The 25,757-nt window shown below is 39.5% G+C and overlaps 2 protein-coding genes across 5 annotated transcripts in view; one reads left to right on the top strand and one right to left on the bottom strand.

The window, feature by feature from the left end:
* PREPL (prolyl endopeptidase like) overlaps positions 1-14,747 on the top strand; it is a 20,174-nt gene extending 5,427 nt beyond the window's left edge. For 3 of the 4 annotated variants that reach the window (XM_021526454.3, XM_021526455.3, XM_031504264.2), the window contains 10 exons: positions 1,441-1,564; positions 3,887-4,103; positions 4,669-4,854; positions 6,307-6,510; positions 7,248-7,423; positions 8,813-9,029; positions 9,219-9,368; positions 10,016-10,142; positions 10,994-11,076; positions 11,914-14,747. In XM_021526454.3, coding sequence (XP_021382129.2) covers positions 1,441-1,564; positions 3,887-4,103; positions 4,669-4,854; positions 6,307-6,510; positions 7,248-7,423; positions 8,813-9,029; positions 9,219-9,368; positions 10,016-10,142; positions 10,994-11,076; positions 11,914-11,994 — 1,565 coding nt within the window. In that variant the 3' untranslated portion in view covers positions 11,995-14,747. The remainder of the gene's footprint in view (positions 1-1,440; positions 1,565-3,886; positions 4,104-4,668; positions 4,855-6,306; positions 6,511-7,247; positions 7,424-8,812; positions 9,030-9,218; positions 9,369-10,015; positions 10,143-10,993; positions 11,077-11,913) is intronic. The other variant, XM_021526456.3, reaches the window with a different exon arrangement.
* Positions 13,520-25,757, bottom strand: SLC3A1 (solute carrier family 3 member 1). Its single transcript, XM_031504265.2, has 10 exons — positions 25,340-25,757; positions 24,453-24,632; positions 23,409-23,563; positions 22,247-22,372; positions 20,072-20,191; positions 19,256-19,380; positions 17,892-18,090; positions 16,950-17,096; positions 14,776-14,892; positions 13,520-13,960 (listed from the first exon to the last, which is right to left on the bottom strand). Exons 1-10 carry the CDS (start codon positions 25,734-25,736, stop codon positions 13,520-13,522), a joined length of 2,007 nt encoding a protein of 668 aa, XP_031360125.2. The 5' UTR covers positions 25,737-25,757.

Below are 25,757 nucleotides of genomic sequence, written 5' to 3'. Positions count from 1 at the left end.
TAGGAAAACATTATATTTTTATAGTCTGTGAAAGAATATAGCAAAAAGAGTATAACAGTATGTATAGAGTGTTCCACATCTTGTACTTTGGATTATATTGCTAGATGTCATCAAGTATATCTAGTGCATTAAGCAATTTGCCTGGGCAGAGCAAAATACAAAAACCTCTATGTAAAATGTCCTATTTCCTTGTTGAAAAAATGAGGAGTAGCAAAACTTTAGTGTTGTGTTTCCCCACTGAAGATTATAACACCTGTTGAAAAATAAACATGCAAATTTGCCAATGACATTTTACAACATCCTTGATTTGAACATCTATCTAGGTTGATCCAGAAGAATCAGTACAGTTAAGAGACCAACATCCTGTTGCTTAAATAGGTGTGACAGATAATAAGAGTACAAAAGATGACTGTCAGAATAGTAAATTCTGTAAAGGTAAGTCAGGTGTGAGTGAGGTACAGCAGTAGTGTCAGGAAGCACAGAGGTGCCTCAATCATGAGCAAAAGAATCAGGTCTTGGAACCACTTGCAAAGTTTATGGGTTTGTATTGAGTGCTATAAAATAGCAGGGAGACAGACAAAAGTTCCTGAAACTTTACATCTTGATTTTGCTATAGGCTAGGCTATAGAAAAACTTGGATTTTCCCTCTAAAGGTTTGTCTTCATAGTGAATCCTCAGCCACTTGTGCACTTTGGAGCTACACTGCTGTTCAGAAAGCAAAGTGTTTGTGTTATTTTTGTATTATGAATTCCTCAGTTTGTACTGAAAATCAGTATTTATGCATAAGACACATACAGAAGCTTTTAAAAGCACATGTGTTAAACATCATTCTTTTGGCTGTAGGAGCAGAAGAGATGGCAGGATCAGTCAGAATAATTTCAGAATAACAAGGTTCCTGTATTTATACCTTTCTATGTTGGTGAACACATACACAAGCAGAGAAAACTGGAGAAATTTTATCTCAGCAGTACCCATGGGTCACGTGCATCATCTCTTTTCTCTAAATGGCTTGTGTGCAGTCACATGCAACAGTGCAGAGCTTATGATGTCTTTATTATCTTGCTGACTCTGTGTAAATCTCTTTTTCTCTGCTGTTTTAAACAGCCACATCTCCTATTTTCCTGTTACCTCCAGAACCCACAAAGGGTCAACAGCTTCCTATTACTGGGCCTAGCAATATTGACCTCTGCTATTTTTTTTTTCTTTTTTTTTTTTTCAATGCACTATGAGATTCTTGTTCTCTGGTATTCAGAGAAAACATGGAAAAACCTTTTGGCTCTTACCTCAGTCCCCACAGGATGCAAAAGTGTTGTCCATGCCATCTGCAATCCACCTTTTTCAGCACTGGGTCCAGTGTCCATGGAAGTCCCATCTTCTCTCAGTAATATCAGTAATATCATCTGCTCTCTGAATTTGATACACATTTGTCTTTTTTTCCAGAATGGGCTGCAAATGATGTTCTGTATTACACAACTCAGAAGAACCTTAAATGCCAGAATGTATTCATGACTACTTTTACTTACCAGAAACATACTAAGTTAGTTTATACAGAACAAGATGCAAGGTAATACATACCTAAAATATAACAAATTCTTTACGTATTTTTGAGTATTTTATATGTAAAATATAACTAGTTTGGGGAAAAGTGTTCCATATCATATTTCAAATAGTAAACTGCATTTTTGTGTTCTGCTGTCAATAGTCCCTTATACGGCCTCAGAATGTGCTCTGTTCTCCTTTTGATATGTGATCAACAGAGATTTAACTTTCCTCTTTTACCTCATGAGTTCAGCTGAGTTTATAAATGTCAAGGTCACTCTCAGGTCAGGGTGTCCTTTAATGAATGTGTGACAGTTTCATACAGGGTAAATCAGACCGTGGATTTCATTTTGTTTTCCCTGCTATTGATGTCTGATACATCTTTAAAAAAAATACGTAAGTTCAGGCTAATCCTTGCTCTGGGTAATGGATGAGCAAAATCATTACAACATTCCAAGAGACAGAACTATTGTTGACTGAATACCCTCTCAATAACCTTTATTTAAGCAGTGGTTTAGGAAGACAAGAAGGCTCTGCTAAATTGAGCTCAGAACTAGCTTTTCAGCCTTGTAGCACATGGCATATTTATACAGCATTGAATAAATATTTGTGATTATTCTTAATTCAAGTAACATATTCAGTAAAGAAATGCCAATTATACTTTCATCGGAAAAAGAAAAACAAACAGAACAATTTGCAATGGAGATGGAATAAATAAGATCTTTTTTTCCAGTTGCATTTGATGCATCGTTTTGGAAAATCAGGTTGCACTGACCTGGCACTTCCCCACAGGGAAACTGCTGGCATCATTCTGAAGGTCACAGTCATTAGTAGATCTACTAGAAACTTACTTTAAAGGTTCATGTGCTATTGCAGCTCATAGCTGAACTCCTTCATTGGAGATGGCAAGACATTCTTTTGTATTGTCATTGAGCAGTTATGTTCTGCATCTCACCTGCTCTTCTAGTTGCAATCAAATATTTTTTTAGAAGCTGAAAATTTGTTGACTTTTTTTTTTAAAAAAAGCTACCAACATAAAAAGAAATTGTAATATCAAGGTCATAATCCTTGGGGAGAAGTGTAATATGCATTTCAGCTCAACCTTCTTAGAGGCAGGATCAGCAGAGCTGAACTCTTGGAATCTCTACTGAGTGCAATGCCATATTCTTGCCAAAATCATGGGTATTACACAGGCAGGAGGCTGATTTTTCTTGCAGACTTTAACTCCCCCTCTGTGCTTGTCCTAAAGATGTCAAGAGGGTGCTGTTAGAAAAAACAACAAAAAACAATAAAAAAGCCTTGAGATCCTCCACCTGCAAATAATTAAAGGCACTGAAAATACTGTCTAAAGCATCCTTTCCTTCACCAGTCAAATACTCTGAGTCTTAGAGAGATCATCATTGCAGTCATGTATCTGCAGTGATACATCTGTGTGATGCAGATTATGGTACTCAACCCTACATTTTCTTGATGGAATCTGAATCTTTGTGTTGTACAGTTTTGCTTTTAGAGACATCTAAGTCTTAAGGTTCAAAATGGCAAATAGACTGTCCTGATCCATGATGTGACATTCCAGTTAATTCAGATGACTCACAGAAATTTGAATCTGAATTTCAGCCTGAACTTCTCTACTATTTGCATCTAGCCACTGGTTATCATTCTGCTTTCTGTTTCTAGATTTTAGAGGGATTTAAATCCAATTGGTAGTTCCTAGTTTCTTAGTTCCAAAACCAGTACCTAGTTTCCAGCATTATCACTACAACACTGTCCGTCTTGCCTCATATAGGCCTCTGTGCTTTTTTTCTTTTTAAATGGTGTTTTTTGTCTTATTTGCTTAAGACAATTAGGTCAGTAGCACATAGACATTTTACCAATTAATTTTTTAATAGCTCTTACTTTTGTTATTGCTGTTTCCAGAAGATGTCATTTATTATTTTAACTATCCACTACTACTTTTTTTTTAATAGGGTACAAGCTCAATAAAAAGTTCTACATTTTGCCTGAATTTTAAAGCCTGTATGCATCAATGAGCTTCCAGTCTAGCTCAGTGATGCAAAAATATGGATTTAGTTGGGCAACAACTAAATTGCTTTCCTTGCAGATTTCAGGTTTCACACACAAGATTGAAGGGTTTTAAATCCCAGGGTAAACGCAGCAGAAGTTGGTATGGGAGCTAAGTAGCCTGAAATTTTTCCAGTCTGCTTACAGAAATGTTGTTTCTTACCTTGCAGATGGAAGCCCATGATTCTGAAAAAACTGATGTATTTTAAAATAGTAATTAATTTTAAGCTTTTTCTTTTTTTTTTTTTTTTTTGTTTTGTTTTGTTTTGTTTTGTTTTCCTTACAGATTCTTTGTAGACCTTTATTGCACAAAAGACAGGCGTTTTCTCACTATCAACAGCAACAGCAAGACAACCTCAGAAGTTTGGCTGGTTGACTGCAGACATCCCTTTGAGTCACCTGCTCTTGTACAAGCACGAACCACAGGGGTCATTTACCACATCGAGCACAGAAAGGACCAGTTGTACATTCTTACTACATATGGAGAACCTGCAGAATATAAGGCAATTTTGACTGATAATTACATTCATAGGATTAATTTAGATGCCTATTGTAGGTCATATAGAAATAGTAAAGTTGGCTTTTAATTCTGTTCATCACAGCTTACATATATAAGAGAGAGTGCTGCATGAATTAAAAAGACTGATAGTGCTGCATGGACTCTAACCTGTAGGAGGCCTGTTTGATCCTAACTCCTTTGACAGCATCAAGAAATGACTATGCTTCAACAGTAATTTCCCCTATATCAAATCTTAAGTTGGTGATCTCAGTTTGTGTACTCAAACCCACCTACAGTTGTGCTGGCCATACTGAAAGCACTTATTGTATTACCATCTTCTATAGAGTAATCTTTGAGACTTGGTCTTCTCCAAATGTTACTGCACTGTTTTTCCATTTTAAGTAAAGGGAGTGTAAAAATCTCCAGTTTTTGACAGGTGAATGCCCCAAATATAAAAAAGTAATTTTTTTCCAAGGAAAATGTCTGACATCACCTATAAGTCTGTACCTCTCATCTGTAACTCTTACTACATTTTAGTAATACGAGGTTGTTTGGTTTTTTTTTTATAGTTGATGAAGGCACCAATAGGTTCCAGTGGCAAGGAGAACTGGCAGTTAGTGTATGCACTGGAAAAGAAAACCAAGCTAGTAGACTTTGAGATGTTCAGTGATGACTGTATTATGTTCCTGAAGAATGCTGCTCATCTTTACTTAAATGTGATTTCTTTTGTTTCATACTCAGTTCAGTCAATAAAGGTACGTTTTAGCTTGATGTAAGCAGCATAATATTTTTCCAGTTTCCTTTTTTTTTTTTTTTTTTTTTTTTTTTGGCATATCATAATGAAAGCAAAGATAAATTCCAAAAGTAAAAGCAGTTTGGAAACTATTAATACTGGCAATTTCATAGTTATGACTAACTGTGTTACCTGTGGCTGTTTGTCAGGATTTGATGTGGTGGCTTATTGCAGCATTTTGAAAGTTAAAGCGTAGTTATCCTGTGAGCCAGTTCTTTCTTCAAGGGATTACAGTCAAGCTCTTCACAATACAGCTGATTTCTAATGTAAAACAGAACTTAGTTCCCTAAATGCTCTACTTAGTGTTACTGAGCCATTTTTTGCCTACACTCATTGGTGTAAGCCAGGCCCCTACGACAGGATATAGATTTAATGTTCAGAAAACAAGTATGGACACTGTCCCATAATAAATGGGAAGAGTTGATATTGCAGTACAATTGGTGCAAAGGAGTTGTTTCCATTCTCTAGTTGTTAACTACTTGTGGATTAAAAACAAAGTGACTTAAGCCAAATCCAATTTCTGAAGACCACTGAGGTGAAATATTTAATTGATTTGTTTTCCTGAAAAATACAGTCTGAACAACTCACAAGTTTATTGCAACAGCTGCCAATGCTGCACTGTACAAAACTGCTACAGAAAAAGGTTTTCAACAAAGTACACTGTATGGTCTCCAAAATCTTCAGTTTTTTAAAATGGCCATAGTTTATTTATTCAGAAAGGGCCTGCAGTTACTCAGGAGAACTTGGACCTCTGCTGCCTTTTCAGAAGCCTCTAGCAGCCTAACCCAAGTAAGTAATGGTCTGGCAGAGGGTTTGGCTATGTCCCTGCTGCTCTCAAAGAATGAATCTTGATTTCTTTCATTCTTAGCAGAGTTAAAAACCTTAAATATAATAACAGTAAGTATCTGAGGGTGAATGTGCCAGGAAAAGGTTTTGTTCTTCACAATGGCTGGCACTAGGAACAAAGTTAAGAGGCAGGGGTTTTCAGTGGCTTAGCATTACTGAGCTAACTCACAGTAAAAGCATAATAGCTGACATGGACTTGGCTGTATAGCGTGTTGAAGTAGAACTGGAAATGCAAGGAAAAATAGGATCTAAGAAATAAAACTAATGCAGAATAATTTCAAATGTTTTCTTTTAGAAAGTCTGCACTAATACCCATTTTAAACTGAATTTGAATTTATTTTTTGTTTTTATTTCATTGTCCAACTATATCCAATGGCCTCAGGGGAAAAGTTCACCAGCCTTTTATTTCTTTACTGTTTTGTTACTGGATTTAAATGAAATACAGATTGTGCTACATACAAACTAAGATAATTAGTTAATATCCAAAGTCTTTTACTCTGAAAGACATATTAAGCAAAATTTGCAGAAGCTGTGTAAGGGTCTCACTTGAAATACCATGTTTTTTCAGCTACCTACGTGGGCCTGTGAATTTGAATTGGAATCTCATCCTGAACATACCACCAGCACCTGCTATTTTCAGCTCTCCTCCCCAGTACACCCCCCTAAGTGTTTTGCATATTCATTTAAAGAAAATAATCTCATTGAACAAGCTGTGCAAGAGGTACCAATTATTACAAATTGTCACACTACACGTTTACTAGCTAAAAGCAAGGTAAGATTTTTCAGTCTTTTCCCCAATCCTTTTATTCTTTCCTTCCTCCCCACCCATTTAAAGAAAGTGCATTTGGCAGGGAACAGAGATTAAAAATGTAAAGAGCAGTTGGTGCTATAGTTATTAAACAGTGGGTGTTTTCTTCAGTGCTATAGAGAAGAACAAGAAAGAGTCGTGATTTTTTTTTTTCCATTAACCTGGGTATTCCACAGGAGATAACAGCACACGATGAGTCAAGAAGCTTAGTATAACTGAGAATTGCTAGTTGATGTAATGGTATTGTACTCCACATGATAAATGAAAAAGGTGCCAGCTGTTGAAAAGAGCACCCCACAACCAGCTGCACAGTGCAGATCAAGAAAAGAAAGTTTTAACAGCCTGAGTTTAAAAATTTGGAGATGTTAATAAGAGTTTGTACTGTGGTAAGTGGTAAACTCTATTGTTAATAACATATATTCTTGGAGTTAAAGGGGAAGGAAGACTTGGGTGCTTTGGTAGTTTAAAAACTCCTCAGGTGTTGCACTTAAATGAATTTATACTCTGCATCTGTAAGCCCACACAGCAGAGGTTCAGTCTCAGGCTTTATTTTTCAAGAGTGCTTTGTACACTCTAAGTGAAAAAAAATTACTATAATCAAAAAAAACACATTTTAAAATAAATAATTGAAGTTTTCATTGCCATATGTCATTGAGATTTCTGCAATGTCCTTTATTGTAAAACTACTCCTTCTTTTCCAGGATGAAACTTTGGTGCCAATTACAGTTTTTCATAATAAGAATTCTAAAGAACTACACAGGAGACCACTTCTAGTTCATGTATATGGAGCTTATGGCATAGATTTGAATATGAGCTTTAAAGAAGAGAAGCTGATGTTAATTGAAGAGGGTTGGATATTAGCATATTGCCATGTTAGGTAAATCAAATATAAAATGGAAATAATATTTTTATTTTGCAGGATACACAGATACTTGTTCATGTACAACTGAAGATGCACCAAAATAATTTTTTTTGTGTACTTATATCTAATTATTCATCTCTTAGATCTTTTTATTTTAGTAGTTTTTAAATTTACCTCCAGGAAAAAAAACCACAAGAGCACACCACATTTTAGGTTTCTTAAATCTACATGATGGCTGTAACTTTTAATCTTTTCAAGCCTCATTACATCTTGTCTGATTTTTGCTCAAGAAAAAAATTGTTTAGATGCTCAAATTGCCATGGCATGTTATCTGCCTCTCCTTCTGAGAGCATTGTGTGATAATGTTCAGTCTGTATCTTCTGAAAGCCATTTACATTCTACAGCAACAACTAAGCATTTAACCTGCAACCCTTCTTCTTTTATTGGCTAAATCATCTGTCTCCAGTTTAGCTACAAATCTACCAGTTTTATAAAACTGCAATTTACAATAGGCTTCCAATTTTTCTCAGTAGCTAAGGAAGACATCAAAAGAATCACTTTAGGGAGGAGAGCGAAGAGGAGGAATGAGTAATTGTTGGAAATACCAGTCCCAAAACAAATTCAGTGAATATCTTCAGTCGGCTGCACTCAGTGGCAAGCATTGTGCTGTTCTTCCTCACCCCCCACTAAGAATCTTAAGATGTAGGTCAGTCCAACATGAAGATGAATTTGTCATCCAAAGATGGCAGGCTAATCAAATAATATATTTTAAACTTGAAACCAGGAGAGGAAGCTTCAGGTGGCTTAAAATCAAAATTGTGGTTGCATAGAAAGAAGTTATTTTTATAATTCTGTACTACAAAATGTAAGATTTCAAGTAGCATTTGAAATTCACAAATTGGGGGGGGGGGAAACCCAAACCCAACTTTCTAACCATCTCAGAGTTTAAGCTAAGCGGAAGACAAATTCTGAGAGTCTGGTGTGTAGTTCAGAAATACTATTCTACTGTTTTTAGTAAGTAATACTGTTAGTAATGGAACTATTGGAAAAGTTTTCAATATTTTCATAATTTCCTGTATAAAAAGATAACATTATATGATTTTGTATTGCCTACAATGAAAATGTCATTTCCTAAAGTGTTGCTTTTCCTGTGGATTCCAGGACACAAGCACATGTGCCCTTCTACAGTTAGTATTTTCACCAATCATCATGAATGGATTTATTTTACCTTCATGTTGTCTCTTTTAGCCATAAAGAAGGATAAAGGCAAAAGTAGAGAAGAGTTAATTGGGAAAACAAAATATGACGTGCCACTCTGTGGCTGCTGCTATTGTTCCATTATCTGAATCTACACCATGTAATGTTTTCTGAAGATATTCCAACTTGAATTGCATTAAATTTCAGGGGTGGAGGAGAGCAGGGCCTTAGCTGGCACAGAGATGGATGTCAGCAGAATAAACTCAAAGGTCTCCATGACCTCAGGGCTTGCATCATGCTGCTGCACCAACTGGGATTTTCTCAGCCCAAACACACAGCACTGGCAGCTGCCAGTGCTGGGGGAGTTCTCGCAGGAGCCCTGTGCAACACTGATCCAGCACTGATCAGAGCCATGGTTTTACAGGTGAGCTGCTGCAGACCTTATACAGATTATAACATTAAACTGTATTATCTGTGTTATTGTACCACTTTCAGAATTGGAAACATTCCAGTTCAAAGCTCACTCTCCTCATTTGTTTGAGAACACCTTGACACAGATATTCAAGGTTCTCTGGCTATTTCCAACTTTTTTTTTTTTTTAATGACTTCTAAGGCTCCTTTCGTGGATGTTCTAAATACAATGATGAAAACTCATCTCCCACTGACAATTGAAGAACAAGAAGAATGGGGAAATCCATTAGAAGATGAAAAATGTATGAAGTATATCAAAAGCTATTGCCCATACCAGAACATTAAGCCACAGGTAAAACTATGCTTTCTGTGCAGAATAATTCAGGCATAAATTGTAGTGGTTTATAAGACAACCAGAAGTAGATCACTGAAATTTTTAAAAAAACCTCCAATATAAATTATTTCAGTAATAATCTTAGCAATAGTTCGAGTCACAAGTGACTACTGAAATTAACCCAATGCCTTCTCCTGAATGATATTGTCATCTCAGGGGAAATCTCTCTTTGTTTGACAATGTGTTAGCTGTGTTGCACAGCTTCATTAAGTTAAACTCTTACTATTTAAAAACCAACTTCTGTGCAGAAAGATTGAAAAATAAACTTCAACTATTGTTCTAAGGTAAACTATTCCATGCTTATTACTTCCATTTTTTCTTTTTTTTTGCAATCATCAGCAAGCAGACAGGTATCAGACCTTTACCAGTGGGAAGAGGATGTTTTTATGACCTTTTTTAAGTAGATTATGCCCACCTGTGAAGTCGTTTTTCAGACCAAAATAATTTTTGCAGTTAGAGGATAAAACTCTTAGAAAACACTAAGTAATTATGTAATAGATGAGTTCTTAAATAAACCTTAACAAGTTATATAGTAAGAGAAAAATGTGTTACTCTGTGAGAGAGCAGTTGTCAAGCGTTTAACTGGTTTTGGTTTTTAATCTCAGCGCTATCCATCAGTTTTTATCACGGCGTATGAAAATGATGAACGGGTAACACTACCAGGAATTTTACAGTATGTTCAGAAACTCAGGAAGGCTGCACTAGATCATGCCAACAGAACAAGTAAGAAAGGTAAGGATAATATTTCAGATAAATGGAGTTATGAACCAAAATCTTAATAGTCATGTAAATTAAAGACCACAGAGATTGATTCCACCTTAAATGAATTCAAACACAATCCTAAATCACCAGCTCCACAGCAGACTCAGAACACTCTCTGAGATGCAAAAACAAAGACTGGGAGCCTGTGAGGGAGCTCACTCTTTCCACATAGGGCAGTTGTTGGACAGTATAGGGTGAACCCACGCTGTCACACCAGCTGCTGACAGGGCTAGGCTGCAGTTCTTAGCAACCCTTGGAGAAGAATCTTATTTTTGCTGCTATAGAAAAACCTATTTTTCTCACTTAGCTAAAGCTGCAGGTCCTTAGTCCAAGCTAGAGTGACAACACGGCCAAGGCACAGGTGCTTTAATACCTAAAATTTAACTTTGTGAGTTTCCATCAAAAGGTACATTCAAGCTTGACAATTTTCTTGTACCATCCAGTCTGGGGAGAGGCTTTTACCATCATTACCAAAAGAGATCTTGAATAACCCTTTCTGCATTTCATGATGCCCTGTTTCTGAGCAGCACAACTGCAGCGGTTGTGTTGCTGTTGTGCTCTTTGTGCAGGAAGAAAAGAGCACGTCTTTCCAAAAAGACTCAGAGAGAACAAACACTAAATAGATGAATACTTTCCAAATATGCAGTTATTAAAAATACAAGTAATTCATTCAGAAAGCCCCTCTACAATTCTCTTTTTCTTAAGGAATAATAGAAATTCTGTCAGGACAAGAAGGCAGCTATCCTTAAACAATTCACATAGCCATTTAATTTTTGACTTGTTCATTCAATGTAAAGTGATCACCAGCTTCATTGTTCCAGGAAATTGGATTCCTAATATCATCCTAGATGTCCAGGCAAATGGCAGTCATTGTAATTCATCCTGGGAGCACTCACTGAATGAGGTATGATCCCTTTACTGTACAGCTCCATAACATCTTGCAGGAATGTGTCCCCCCTCAAGGAATACTTTAGCTTCAGTAATTGGGCAGTCTTTGACTGTATGCTTAAACTACAAAGAAAAACTGCTAGAGCAACTGCTGATTATAGATATATATAAAATTTTAAAACCCAGCAATCTTTATATATATCTACTTTTATACACATATATACTTGTATGGATATAAAAGAGACAGTGGCACAGATATAAAAGAGACAGTGGCAGAGCCAGATTATTGAAATAGCCTTACAATAGTGTTCAATTCCCACTGTAATGTGCCAGGAACTTTGAATGAAAGGTTCCAAGCTGTGCAAAACATCCTTCCAGCAGGAGAAGTCTTGCTCTGTAGAGTATTAAGTGCTTAAAACTGTCATACTATTTACTCCTATCTTCCTCATTGTGTAAAACATACATGATGGGTTGGATCTTTACATTTTGAAATGCATGATCTGTGCTATCAAAGCTATTGCAGTTAGCTTTCAAGATTTTGTGCTTTATACAAGCATGCTTGTTAAAAGCAAAATATTCCCAAGACTTAACATATTTTTATGTCTCAGACTGTCACAGTTGGATACAAATTTTATTACTCTTAATTTTAACAAATCCTAGAAAATGTTAATCAGGTGGTGGTGGCAGTTATTCCCAAGATTAATTCTTTTAGGAAAACTCCATTCTGTCTTATGACAAGGTATTTCTTAGCATTAGCATAGTAAAGAAAGATTACTAGAATAGCTGCACAAGAGCCTGAACGTTTATAGTGCAAAGAACTTTACTTTGTAATAAAATATTTTCATTATTTTAGGTTGCAAGACACCTTGCTTTTCTGAACAGAGAACTTGAGGAAGTGTGCCATCCCCAACATCACAGCAAATCCTGCAAATAACTCCTAAACACACCAACTACCTGAAAAACTTTGGGTCAGGTTTGGATTTGTATGGAAAGCAAACACCTTCTCCAGAGGATCTCTCCTCTCAGATCCCTGCTTTACGGGCACAAGCACACAAAGCTGGGTGTGGCATTGCCTTACAAAAATAGAGACCAAGAACTGGATTTCTGCCCTGGCAGGCTGTGCAGAAGCAGCTGCCAGCAGAAATGAGTTTGTCCAGCAGCTCTGTTCACATGAGCCAGCAGAGCAGTGCTAGCGAGCAGAGCTGGAACACGTAGAGCTCACAGGAGAGTCACAGGCACTTGGCACAGGCAGCCTTCCTGTCCAAGGCATCTCTTGCAAGGCCACATCTTACACAATGCAGCAGAACTCCTCCAAAGCATGACATTCAAGTCTCACTACTTCCAGGACAAATTCCCATGTGTAGGTGGTGTTTGCTGCCCTCTCTGCACAGCAGCCATGGTATACTGATCCTGTGGTGGGATTGACCAAACTGCAAAGAAAAGCACCCTCATTAATGGAGTTTTAGCAGAACTCTGATCTGAATACATTAAAAATCTTGCAGTTACCTTACCCAGCACAATAACCTTAAGAAGGAGGTGCCAAAGTCCCTCAGAAGGACAAGATCAGTGTGTCAAAAGATGCCAGAGTATCTCCAGAGGATAAAACAAAAAGAATGCCCCCACTAAAGCAGCCCAATTCATAGCTTAGCTGCCCTCCGAGCAAGGCACAAATTTGCTGTGCATTGCTTGTTAAAGGAAATCTGTGGTGCCCACCTAGGGCCACATCAAGCACTGCAGGTGCAGCAAATGCAAATCGGAGCATGTGTACAAATGTGACATTCAGTAGGGTTGATTCAGCTGCTTCCTCTGAACTAAAGTACACACCTCTCACCTCAGCCTTAGGGCAGGAAAAGAAAGAAGAGGATACAAATATATTCTAACTCAGCAGGGAGGGGGAGAATCAACTGGAAATGCAGTTACAAGTGTGGAATTTGATATTAGCTACATTTTTTTCTTTTTCTTCCTAACTTTGAGGATAATCACAGTTGTTAGATTTGAGAGAAGGGTAAAACATCACAATATACACTAGTCTTGCATGTTTTCACCTGTTTTAGCAAATATAGGGCCACGCCTTTGGAATAAGTTTTACAAATCTGCAGACTTCTGAAAAGTTACAGTGAACAAGCTTGGGATTCCACAGGAACACTAACAGACCAGCAACCTCCAGGGTCAGCACACAAAAAGCAACTGTTCACTCTCCTCCCAAAAATACATGCTTAAACAGGACAGTTTTTAGAACAGGTTTACTTTTCTTCTCCACAGATCCTAAGGGGGATCCATTCTTTGTCCTTTCCATCACAAATACAGATAAAAGGGAATTATGTATCTGATTTTTCAGGATATTTATTTTGTACACAAATAGTGTTTTAAAAGCCAAAGAAAACAGAGTATTTTTAGCATTTCCCTGAAGCTAATATCTTCTAAATTAACATGAAAGCATGGGTATTCTACTCCTCTACTTAACAGTTCATGTAGAGTAAATTGAGGGCCTTGGAATAACAAGCTTTTTCTGCCACAAAACACTTCCCTTGAAAAGCTTCCATAGTATGAACAGGTTTTGTTGTTTTATATTCCAGGACCAGGCCTTCTCCCATCTCAGTTTTAATTAGTTTGGTATTGACCACTTTGCCAGCATTGCCAAAATGAGTACTGAGTCTTATTACAGCTTCAGAGGGAAGGTTAGGAGCTACAGCCTGCAGGTCTGTTGTTGACTTCTGGCCAAAGTTGAGCACCATCATGAAGACTCTGTCCAAGCCATCCAGCTCCCTCACGTAGACAAATACATCACTGTCATTCCAGACGTGGCACATCCACCCCCGATTCATGGGGAGCTCATTGTTCCGCAGCAAGGTCAGCGCTCGGTACAAACTCAGCGTTGAGTTGGACCAGGTGCTCTGGATCTGCAACAGTCAGCACCAACAGGGTCAGTTCTTGGCACTGCAGGGAGCTCCCTTCTCACACCCACCCAGACTGCTCAGAACACACCTCTTGGAATTCTGTGCTGACAATCATCCCTCTTCAAATCTGTCTCCAAATTTCACTGAAAATCTGCTTTTTCTCGTGCACTTCCTTGGCACGTGTGGAGTGGCAGACACAGAGTTTATTAAGCATAACAGTTCCCCAGCACTAATGCAATTGCTTCCTCCCACAGCTTCCTTTCAGTACTGTGGATTTAGGAGAAAGCCACAGCCATTCAAAGCTTGACACTGAATCTTTTTCATTGAGTCCAGTCTACTGCAGTCACAGGGTTTATTTCACATTTTATATTTCTGCTTTGATTTTTTTTTTTTTCTGCCTTCAATTTTGGTCAGCACTGTAGGTCAGCAAAATCTGTTTGATTCACTGCTCTACGTATGTTAAAGTTGGTCTATGTTAAGTTCTTGTTACAAAGCCAGTGCTTTCTATAGCAACAGAAATGGGGGGAAAGAGACCAGTTTTCAATTCCATATCAAAAGGATTAAAAGGATGTTAAAGAGCCAAATTGCAACATCAATATCAGAATTGTAGTTGCTCTGCTTAAATGAATATAGATTAAGTAGGCTCCTTGTTGTGCAAGGATTTCCTTTTCTAATAAAACTTGTGAGGATTCAGTGCTTTTTTTTTTCCCTTGAGTTTGTTCCTGCTACCAATGCTCACTACTAAAAGGAAGCCAGAGCAAAATAGATACATTAAAATATTTTGAGACCATTCGTTTGTTACACATGTAGATACCTACTTCCACATTTACACTTTGGTAGTCGGAGTTAACAGGTAACCAGCTGCTGTTGCCTTCAGTAAAACCAGCATTAACTTCTCCATCCCACTGCATGGGGGATTTCTCTGGGAGGGTTGGCTAGAAAATAAAAAGTGGTGATTACCATATTAAAAATTACTCTTTGAATAGGATGTTCTCAGATCTCCCAAATTATCTCCCTTTCAGTACTGCTTTCTTTGGTTTAAGTTAAAAATAATGAAGATGTAATTGTGGTCCAAATCTAAGGAGAAAATTAGAACCAAGACAGTTCCTGAAATGGAGGGGAGGGGATGATGTCAGATACAGCATTGCTGGGTAAAACATGGAATTCCCAAATTCTACTAGAATTTGACAATGACTCTTACTAGAGTTGTCATCCTTTGCAACAGGTGGTTGGATAAAAGTTTACTGATGACAGCCAGGATATTCTGATAAATATCTAGACATGCAGAGAGTGAATATGTGAGGTAATGAGTTCCTAGAAGAGATGTTGTTAAAATAACAGTAAACAACAAGTAACTGCTGTTCAGTGTCTGTTATTTTCTAAGCATTGCGCTTTTCATCCCAGAACTCTTCAAGCTTACATTTGCAAGGGGTACAATTTTGACAGGACTGTTTGTGTTAGACAGGTAAAAATTATTATTTCCAAGTGCAAAACTATTGAAAACTGGCTTTTAGCTGATTAAAAAGTGTCGATGTAAAAAAAGTCTGAAGTTCTCATTTTGAGGAATTCACAATCCTGAAAAAGCTTCCTCATTGTTACTGAAGAGCTGCCAAAAGATCTGACACTTAAATTTAATGATATAAGAGGGCATAAAATATTTTGCACATACTTTGAGTGTTTGTTTTCCATGAAAACTGTTTTTCATATAAAGGACACTTTTCAATACAATCTGTCAGAGCAGCAGCTTAACAAAAGAAATTGTCACTTTGCTTTGTGACATTATAAATAATGGGTTTCTCCTTTTTAGCATATTCTGAAAAGCAGAAGAAAAAAATCCTAAGTTTTCAACACTGGTAACACTGCCTCTCATCTTTACCTCTTTCAGTGTCTCCTGAAGTGTTTGAAATGCTGGGACTAAAGCCTATATCATCCTGAGCAAATACTCTCCATTTTCCTAAGACAACCTTTAATCAGGGAACCTTCCTCTCCAGCCTGAGTGAAGGGTGGGTTTGCATTTGTTCCAAAGCCCTGAGCCACAGGGTAGCCACTAAAAGAGAGTGAACCCTGAGGAGCTCAGGGTGAGCCACTTTTCTTAAGAGAATCACTCTGTCAGCAGTAATCAGCAGCAGCAAGAAAATGCAGAGATATTTGACCTAGAGTTTTCTCAGAGGAAATGAGATTTCCTTTTAAATCAGAGAATCACTTCCCCACATCTGAATCAGACAAATCTGGAGGTGATCCTGTGCTTCAAGTACCTCTTTCCCTTTGATACAAAGCTAGCCAGAGCCATTGCTAACATTGCCAGCAGCTGCCTCATTCCCTAAAAGAGGCTTTTCACAGGGAAAGCAGCATCTGCCATAGGACCATGTTCTTATGGTGCTCAGATATTGTCAGGAGAGGCAGAGATGAGCTGTTCCCTTTTGGGACAGACTATGCATGATGACCAAAAGCCACTTCTGCCTGCCAGCAGGCAGCCTCCCCTTCATACAGGTCCCTTTTCCTGAGCTTGGGCACACTCATGACAGCTGTGGCTTGGACAGAATCAGAATTGTGACTTCCTTTAAATAACAGCCACGAAATAATGGACTCTGGCATAATGATGTCAGAGTCCCACTTCCATGGGAGGAAGGAGATGGCTCAGTTATCTTCCCTCATATGTCTGCAGCACACTCTCCTTACCCCTGGCCAGGCCCCGTGCTGGCACTTGCTGTCCTTTCTGCTGAAGCAATACTGCTGGAAGCCATGCAAGGCTAATCCAGAGAAAGACAGAAGTCAGCATTCATAACTGAAGTCTAGCAGTTCACTCACACATCGAGGCCTTGGTTCTGCTCTCTGGCCTATCCATTTCCACACGCTGTACAGAGGTTTGCCATGAGGAACATGGAAAACCATTTAAGCAGTGAGAAAGATTGGGTTTGGTTAACAAAACAAAAGTTTTTGAGTGTTCTGTTACTTGGAACTAGATAACAACAGGACCGGAGTTTACACTTACATTTTCTGAGGCAATGTTCTCCATGCCTATTTCTTCACCATAGTAAGTTACAGGAGTGCCAGGGAGGGTTAAAAGCAGCATGTTCATGACATTAATGTACTCCTTCCCAACCCGAGTTGAAATACGAGCAGCGTTAGGGCTTCCAACCTGAAGAAAACATCATTCTGTTAAAAACATATTATACAATTTCATGCACATTTGAAATTAACTAATTTAACAAGGTAGTAAATGGTTTTGGTTTTTTTCTTTCCCCTCCATGGCTGTGAGGTCCATCATCTTTATCTTGATAATAGACCTGCCCCAAAAAATTTAACACACAGAAGTCCTGCCAGCAGCACATGAGGCAGAAGGAGGAAGAGTTCACAAATAACAACTCTCCCTGCTTACAATTCTCTGCTATTTTTTCTGTTGTGTGAGGATTGCTCTGCTTGCTTTGAAAAGATCCTTTGCACATTTGGAACATGCTTCCTTGGAAAAAGAGAAGCAATGTTTTAAGTTAACTGCTCTCCACTGCTGCTCTTCTCTGCCCTGGCCCCAGGCGGGTTCCAGAATCCATTGCAGTGAGTCAGTTTATGGTCAAAGATAATTATCCCAATTCCATTCTCACTGGTGGTTTAGCCACTGGAGACACTGAGGGAGAGGCATGATCATAAATTCCCTTCTGTCATCCTTGCAAGGGGAGTGGAACTGTTACTGAAGGGCAGGAGAGCCAGACAGGACTCCAGCTACAGCAGCTGAGTTTTCACAAGGACAGCGACTGTAGCTCAGCCATGGGGCCAGGCTGCTGCTGACCCCACTGAAATAAAGAGTGAGTGAGTGAGTGAGTGAGTGAGTGAGTGAGTGAGTGAGTGAGTGAGTGAGTGTGTGTGTGTGTGTGTGTTTTTGGTTTCTGTCACCTACAGGAACAAGCTCTTCCTAGGAGAGTTAGTCTAGAACTCTTACTGCCCAGTTTGGCCATTTTCCTGCAGGCATGTTTTTCATCCATGAGTTGACAGCTTCAAAAATACTGTTGCCTGATAGATCTTTCATGTTAATTAGGTTGAAGTTGAAGGGAAAATCTGCTTCTTGGATAAAAGTTGTTCCATAATACATCATTGTTGCTTTAATGTCTTCCTTTTCATCATCATCAGAACCCATAAATCTACAAAGAACACAAATAGCTTTTTTGGTTCATTTTTGGTTACACAGAACAGAATAAGTTAGAAATGGTTGGACACAGAGCACTAAGAATTATGGTCACTTCCCCCTCCCCATTAAAATAGATTAATACAGAGAAATTATATTTTGTAAGGCAGACAATGAATAAAGGAGAAAAAATACTTCTTGGAAATTGCTGAAGAAAAATCTACAGGAGTCAACACAAGGCTAAAGTATGTGACTGAGGTTTTATCTTTCTGAATCCATGTCCACACACTCCATTCCAGCAATTTCCATGCTTTCCTTCACAGAAGAGGACCTGGGGGTCCCCTGAGTTGACCATGAGCCATCAATGTGCCCCTGCAGGTGGCTCATGGCATCCTGGGCTGCATTAGGAGGAGTGCTGCCAGAAGTGAGGGCAGTAATCCTTCCCCTTTAGTCTGGCACTAAGGCCATTAGGGACTGAAATATCTCTCCCAGAAGGAAAGGCTGCTGAGGTGGGGCTGTTTAGCCTGGGGAAGGGACACCTCCAGGACCTCATCCATGTATTGAAAGGAGGGTGCAAAGGTGACAGAGCCAGGCTCTTTTCAGTGGTGCCCAGTGCCAGGGCCAGAGGCAATGGGCACAAATTGAAACACAGGACAGGTGTATTTCCCCATGAACATCAGGAAACTCCCACTAGTCAGGGTGACTGAGCCCTGGCACTGGTTTTCCAGGGAGGTTGTAGAGTCCCCATTACTGGAAATGTTCAAAAGCCATCTGGACAAGTTCCTGGACAACTGGCTCCAGGTGGCCCTAAAAAGCAGGGGGGTTGGACCAGAGAATTTCAGGTGGTCCTTTCCAAATTCAACCATTTTGTGATTTTAACATTCTCTGACTGTGTGTCTCACTTGAACTGCATTATTAAAATTAAAGAATGCATCAGGCACAGGGTTGATAAATCAGTATCTATGTGATTAGAATGTTTTCCTTTTCTGCTTACCTTTATACATAGATGGAGAAGAACTAACAGGGCCAATTCCTTTCTGCAGACACCAGGGAAGAGACAGTACAGCCTATGCACTGCTATCTGCACTGGAGGATTTGCATTTCTAGGGTGTATTAGAACATTTTCTTGCTATCAAGAGGGAGATGAATGTTAGAAAAAACTGGCCAGCTGTGCTGGTTACCTGTATCTGCCAGGCTCTCTGCTGAACTCATCCATGGTGTGACGGAAGCTGCGGATGATGTCATGCAAACCGACTTGTGTGGTGGTGTAGTCATGGTAGAGCTGGGAATAGGCTGTGATATTCTCCTTAAAGCAGGGTGTAGTACTTCACATTAGTTCACCAATGTTTTAGGTTTCAGAAGTCTCCAGATTCTCCCCATTCTTGCCTGAGAGAGTGCACCAGTTTATGACCTTTTACTGAAATGAGTTCAGCATGCTAACAGCACAGAGCTGAACTGCACTTGATGAACTGGAGTAGCAGAGGACTGATAATTTTGGATCCCATCCTTCAGCAGGGAAAGCCCACCCACAGCACTAACCAACAGAGCCCATCTGGAGCATGAGCTGTGGCCTCAGACCAGGCTGGAAAGATGGACAGTGCCTTGATACAGGACCACAACACCACCACCACCTTGGAGCTGGCCAGCTGTCTGTGATCCCCAGCTCCACAGGAGAACAGTGTCTTGGTGCTGGCACCACCTGGCAACGTCACCAAGTTCACTATCAGAGCAAAAGCAAGCAACATAAATAACAGTGAACGTGTCTGGTCACCTCTCACTGTGACACATGGCCTACATCAGTGTTTTCTCAGTCATGCTCCAGTTCTTACTGGGGCTTCTTTGTGGCAAGTGCTCTTTGTGCAGAGTGCCGGGACATACCCACCTTCCAAGGCTGACCTGATTTTCCTACAGCCACAATTAAGACCCAAAAAGACCCAAAGCAGGCACTCTTGTCTCCATAGGAGATGCAGGAAAGAAAGAAAAGACATAAACATTACTCCATTCTGAGACTTGTTCACTGGAGGCTCATCCCGGAGATGTGTTGCTTCTAAGAGAAATTTAACAGCGCCAAAACTAAATCCATCAACTCCTTTGCCAAGCCAAAATTTGATAATATCCTAGATAGAAGCAAAAATTGAAAAGTCTGAGTGAGTCTACCCCATTTAAAATAGTATACCCTTAAAAAGAAAACTAAACTTGTAGGAAGGTGTTAATACATAACAATTCATTTTTTGATTTGTAGTTTGAATTTTTCTAGAAGCTAAATGTTGATCTAAGGTCAAATTAATAGCTAAATAAAGTATGTCTTACTATTTCATTCATTAAAAAAAAAAAAAAAAAGATTGGTCTCTAACTTCTCCCATAATTCAGGACCCCAAAACCAGGGCATGACTCACTAAAAGCAGTTTCTAATCTCATCCATCAACACTACTGGACTCATGCTAAGTGATGTTGTTGATGAACACTCATGTCATAGCTGCACACAATTAGAACACATTGATTCAAATATGCAGGAATATGTTGTTCTGCACAAGCCTTGAGCCACCAATTTTCTTCTGCACAATAGAGCTCTTAAAATATTTGTTCTCTCTTATTTGACTGATGTAATTTTTAAAAAAAAATTCACTTATTTGTTGATTTGCAGGAACATAAGAAATTATCATCCAAAAATTACAAATGCTATTGAGTTGAAATTTCATTATCAAATTCCAATGTTAGTCACAATTAGTAAAATTATATCCTACTTCACTCACTATTTTACTACAGTTTTAATTGCCCCGGTTTTAACAAAAAACTCCAAAGTTCAGTCCCTCTTGAGTAGTTTCTGCAAATGTCCTTTTAGTTGTGTTACTTGTCTTTGTCTGTGGAAAAAAACCATTTTTTTTTTTAATCTATTGACCTGCCTTTTTAAAATATATGAAGTACATTTATCTGAAAAAGCTGGAGTAGAATTAGTACACTGTTAAGCTGTACAGATTTTTGTTTGGCAAATAAAGACCCCCTCGCTAAGCTGGACTTTCTGCCGTGCTGCAAGCAGCAGCTCTCAGTGTGGTGTCTGTCCAATTGTGATGGTACCCAAAAAAGCTCATGCTTATACCTGTGCTCAGCACAAAAGCAAACCCAGGTATCAGGTGCTTATGCAAACATCAAGCACTGATATGGTTCTCCCTGGCACCAATCTACATCTATTTACACATGAAAGCCACAACGTGCTGGTTGCTGAGTTTGGCTGTTCTTGGGTGCCCTTGTGCTGCTGAGCCAAGGACTTGAGCTTCTCTGCAGAAATCCATTTGCTTCCTGCTCAGTCCACCTAACCTTCTCTAACAGGATATTGAATTAAAGTACTAGACAAAAATTATTCTTTTAACATGATGTTCATGTTATCAGGACAAACTTCTTAGCTTTCATGTTTTGTTTTTTTTTGTTTGTTTTGTTTTTTGTTTGTTTGGGCTTTTTTCTTGCATAGGAAATGCAGCATCTCTTTGCTACTGCAGTTTCAGCAATTCTCATTGTGTGCTTGAGTTAAAAGATGTGACCAAAGCCAGAAGTGTTTTGTTTCTTCAAGCTCATGCAGTAGCCACAAGGTGAGGGGAGGGGCCCCACAGAGACCATCCCAGGAAGGCTGGGCAGCTGTGAAGACCAACGCCCAAGAAATGCACCGCAATTCAACAGAATAAAGTGCCAAACACAGATTCAATTAAACACATGAAGTAGCTGTACTACCTGCTGAGGCGTAACTTACAGAAAGGGGAAAAAGAAGCAGCAGCTGTCAGGCTCCCCATATTCAGGTCTACATCCCCCTATTTTAATGAATTCCACATTGTCTGCCAGGGAACAGTGCAGATAGGAAGGAAATTCCATCGGAACAGCACCATCACCACCACTCTCACTGTGAAAACACCCATTTTCCCCCTGGAAAGTCGAAACTCACTATCTCCCCCTTATCATCAAGCCCAGGCATTCCTTGTAATTCAAATCAGCATTGCCTCTGCTTTCCTGAAAATGCAAACATCTCTCTGCTAAACAAGGTGCCATCCCTCCATTTGACTGGCTAATGAACAACTCTTTGTATCAACAGAGATAAAAAACTTCTCTGCACTTGACTTTCTATACAGGCTTCAGTGCAAGAGCTGCTTTGCTGTTGGCTGAGCACCAGTGAGTTTCACACTTACACGGATTTCTTGTTGGACAGCAGGGTTGCGAAAATTCAAGTCTGGCTGCTCCTTCCCAAACTGATGGAAATAACATTGCTTTCTCACATCGTCAAACTGCCAGCTGGAATTCCCAAAGACACTCACCTGCTCAGCCAAGGGAGAGAGACAATCACAACTACTAACTTAACAAACATTTCCTCCTATGCATACACTAAAATGTGTGGCATTACAAGCAAAAAATAGAGCGCAAAATGCCTAATCAGTGGACTACATTTTGAACAGATTTTGGTAATAATGATTTTAATTTCTTTTTGCCAGTAGTTGCTTTCCCTTTAGTTGCACTTTGCCACATGTATTTCTTGCTCAGTATTATAGATTTTGAAGATTTTTTTTATTAAGTTAACTTTCATTGGGAATTATCTGGAATAGAGGGGAAAACATGGGTGGGAACATTTATTTTGGAATGACTTCTCCTAAAACCTATTAAATAGCTTTAGTTAACTTAGAGCTTTCTGCAATTTAGTATTATCCCTTTGAAGGGCCAACAACAGTCAGCAAATTAAAAATGTTAAACTTTATCACCATCTCTCTAATAAAAGAGTCCAAAAGATAGTTCTTAAGACTAAATTACTTAAGATTAAAGAGAAACTATACAAATTGGTACAAAGTATTAATTCCACCTGGAGTTCGCAATCATGCACCCACCGGTTCTAATCTAAAATAAGTCCATTTGAAATAGGCAACATGCTTTCTGGCCTGATCACTTTCCAGAAAAAAGGAAAAAAGCCAAGATCACATTGCTTTTTTTCCTTCCCCACCAACTATGATTTCAGAGTACCTGACACGCAGTTTCTAGAACAAAACACCCTTACACAGAAGGGGGCGTGTGTGAACCATTTGCACACAACCTTTTTTTTTTGTGTATGTGTTTGTTTGTTTAATGAACGAATATTTAACACTGAGGTGAAGAAAAAAAAGTAATTTTTAAAATTCCACTTGAAGTAGGAACTTTCTGAGTGATCCTCCAACCTCCAATCTTAACCTGCATTAACTCATGTAATTAACATCAGCTTGTACCTCTCACCAGTCACTTAAAACCCCACGTACACTGGGACAATCATGTTGCTTTTGCTCTGTGGCATCCAGCTTGGGATGTGAGTGTGTCCCTTCCTGTGCTTACCCAGTTGTTGGGAGGGATGACTGAGCCAGCAGCCTGCCTGCAGTCCTGCCAGATGTAGTAGTCCGTGTACTGCCCAGTCCGATTGCGGCTCAGCTGGAACCACCGGTGTTTGTCGCTTGTGTGGTTGGGTATTAAATCCATTATCACCTTTAGCCCTTAAAAATGAAAACAACAACATAAAAAAACCCATCAACCCTTCTTTCCCTCCCTGAACTACAACATTTAGCCTTTTAAGACAAAATTCATATTATTTGGGCGTCTTCCATGCCAGAGGTCTGGTGAAGGAGAAGGGCATAAAAACCCCACAAAAAGTACCAGACTAACAGAACAGTTAGACCTGGCTGGTGTTTGCAAGTAGCTGGAACACAGCTTGGGAGGGAAAGAAGGGTGAAGAGAACAATCAAAAGAGACTTCTGCTGTTATAAACTACTTTCACTAACTCTGACTTCAACATCTGTCTCACACCTCCCAGGTAAGAAAGGCACTTCACCAGTCTCGCATCAGTGATCACACATTATTCATCACCCTTCCTAAAGAACAGACATTTTATTGAAACCTTTCAGACTCTCAAACTATTTTCTGTTCAGCTCAGCAGCTTTAAGAAGAAACTCCTGAGCAAACATTTGGTCTGAAGCATAAACTCATCAAAGCAAGGATGCAAGGGCAGGAAAGAAGCGTGTGTTCCCTCATGTTCAGTCACACAGAACTGCACCTCAGCTTGATCCCAGCCTTCCAATGCCCATAAGACAGGCCTCAGGGAGCATGGATGGGTGCCAGCCCACCACCCACCAACATCCTCCTTGCAGAGGACATGCAGCTGCCCTGTGCTGTTGCTGTAGCTCCCTGTGCCCTCTGTCCTGCTTTCAGCACTGCCCCAGAGGCAAAGGGCAGGAGATGGCAATCACAGAGCTGTGGAGCTGCCTTGTACCCTTTGCTGGCTCCTCCATCTGATCCTGCTCAATGGCACCACGGGGGGACTGCCAGGTGCACAAAATGAAGCTCCATCTTTTTAACAAAGTTACTTTGCTTGGAGGTGCAGCTTACCTCTGTCATGTATGGCTGCAATCAAATTCTCAAAATCTGTCATTGATCCAAAAATGGGATCAATGTCATAGAAGTCTTCAGCTCCATATCCAAGGTCTTTTAAAGGGGACGTAAAGAAAGAGGTGATCCAGATGGTTTTTATATTCAAATATGTAATATGGTCCAGTTTTTCTTGGATACCTATTTACAAAGAAAAGGACATCATCTGTGCAGAAAAGACAAACTATTTTTGTTTGTACACGGATCCCTTTATCTTCCTGACATGTTACTATAGTATGCGGCTACAGAAACACTTTCTGCCCTTCACCTGCCAGTACTGTACAGTGTGGCTATCACTTCTCGTTTAATAATGCATTGTCCATTTTGGTGTTGAGCCTTCCCTTTCCACAAGGCAGTCTCAGCTCAGCTACTGGTAAGTGGCATTGCTTCCTTGCTATCAGGTGCCCCATCTCCAAGCATTTTTACCAGCTGATAACACCTAGACCATGAAAAAAACAAAAGTAACACATCTTTCTCCCCTCTTTGTCAGTTTTAGATTTCCTTAGGAGGAGCAGCCACCAAACATGACCAGGTGCTCAGCACCACTCATCCTCCTGACTGGACTCAGTTTTGTGGAGGTATCTGACTCTGGTAGCAGCTGTGCTGCTGCTTGCTCTCCGCACCATCTCTCAACTTCTTTTCTAATTCCAACTTTCTAACTTTAACTTGAGCAAGCAGCTCCTGGATTTATTATTTATGTGAGTTGCCATTAACATTGCCTGACAACTTCTCTTACTTCTCGCCATTAAGGTGGCTTTGTCTATTGGACTGAACTTTTCCACTGGTTTTGCTTTTTATATACTCACACATACACAGCTGTTACACAGCAAGAATGAAAACTGACCCACCTTTCAGATCCCCATTCCCATCCATGTTGCTGTCTCTGAAGGAGCGAGGATAGATCTGATAAATAGGACTAGCCTGCCACCAGTCAAGGCACTTTGGAGAGAGAGCAATGATGGCAATCGTGGCGCACACGAGCACAACGGAGCCAGCAATGACGAGCCAGAAGAGGATCTCCCTGGTGACTCTGTAGCGGGCTTGGCTGGAGAACTGCAGCAAGACCTCCTTTGGCATCCCCGCATAAGGCTTCAACACTGTCTCCTCAACAGCCACCGGCTCCACATCAACACTGCACGTTTTTGGCATTTCTTCTTGGCTATTGGTGTCTGTTTCCTTGTCCTCGAAATCCTCATTTTGAACAAATCCATTGTTCTGCACACCTCTCTTCTCACTCAGCTCCATAGGTAAGCTCCTAGCTCCTAC

Source organism: Lonchura striata, chromosome 3, assembly GCF_046129695.1.
Source record: "Lonchura striata isolate bLonStr1 chromosome 3, bLonStr1.mat, whole genome shotgun sequence".
Lineage (NCBI taxonomy): Eukaryota > Metazoa > Chordata > Aves > Passeriformes > Estrildidae > Lonchura > Lonchura striata.
This window is presented reverse-complemented; position numbering and strand designations above follow the sequence as displayed.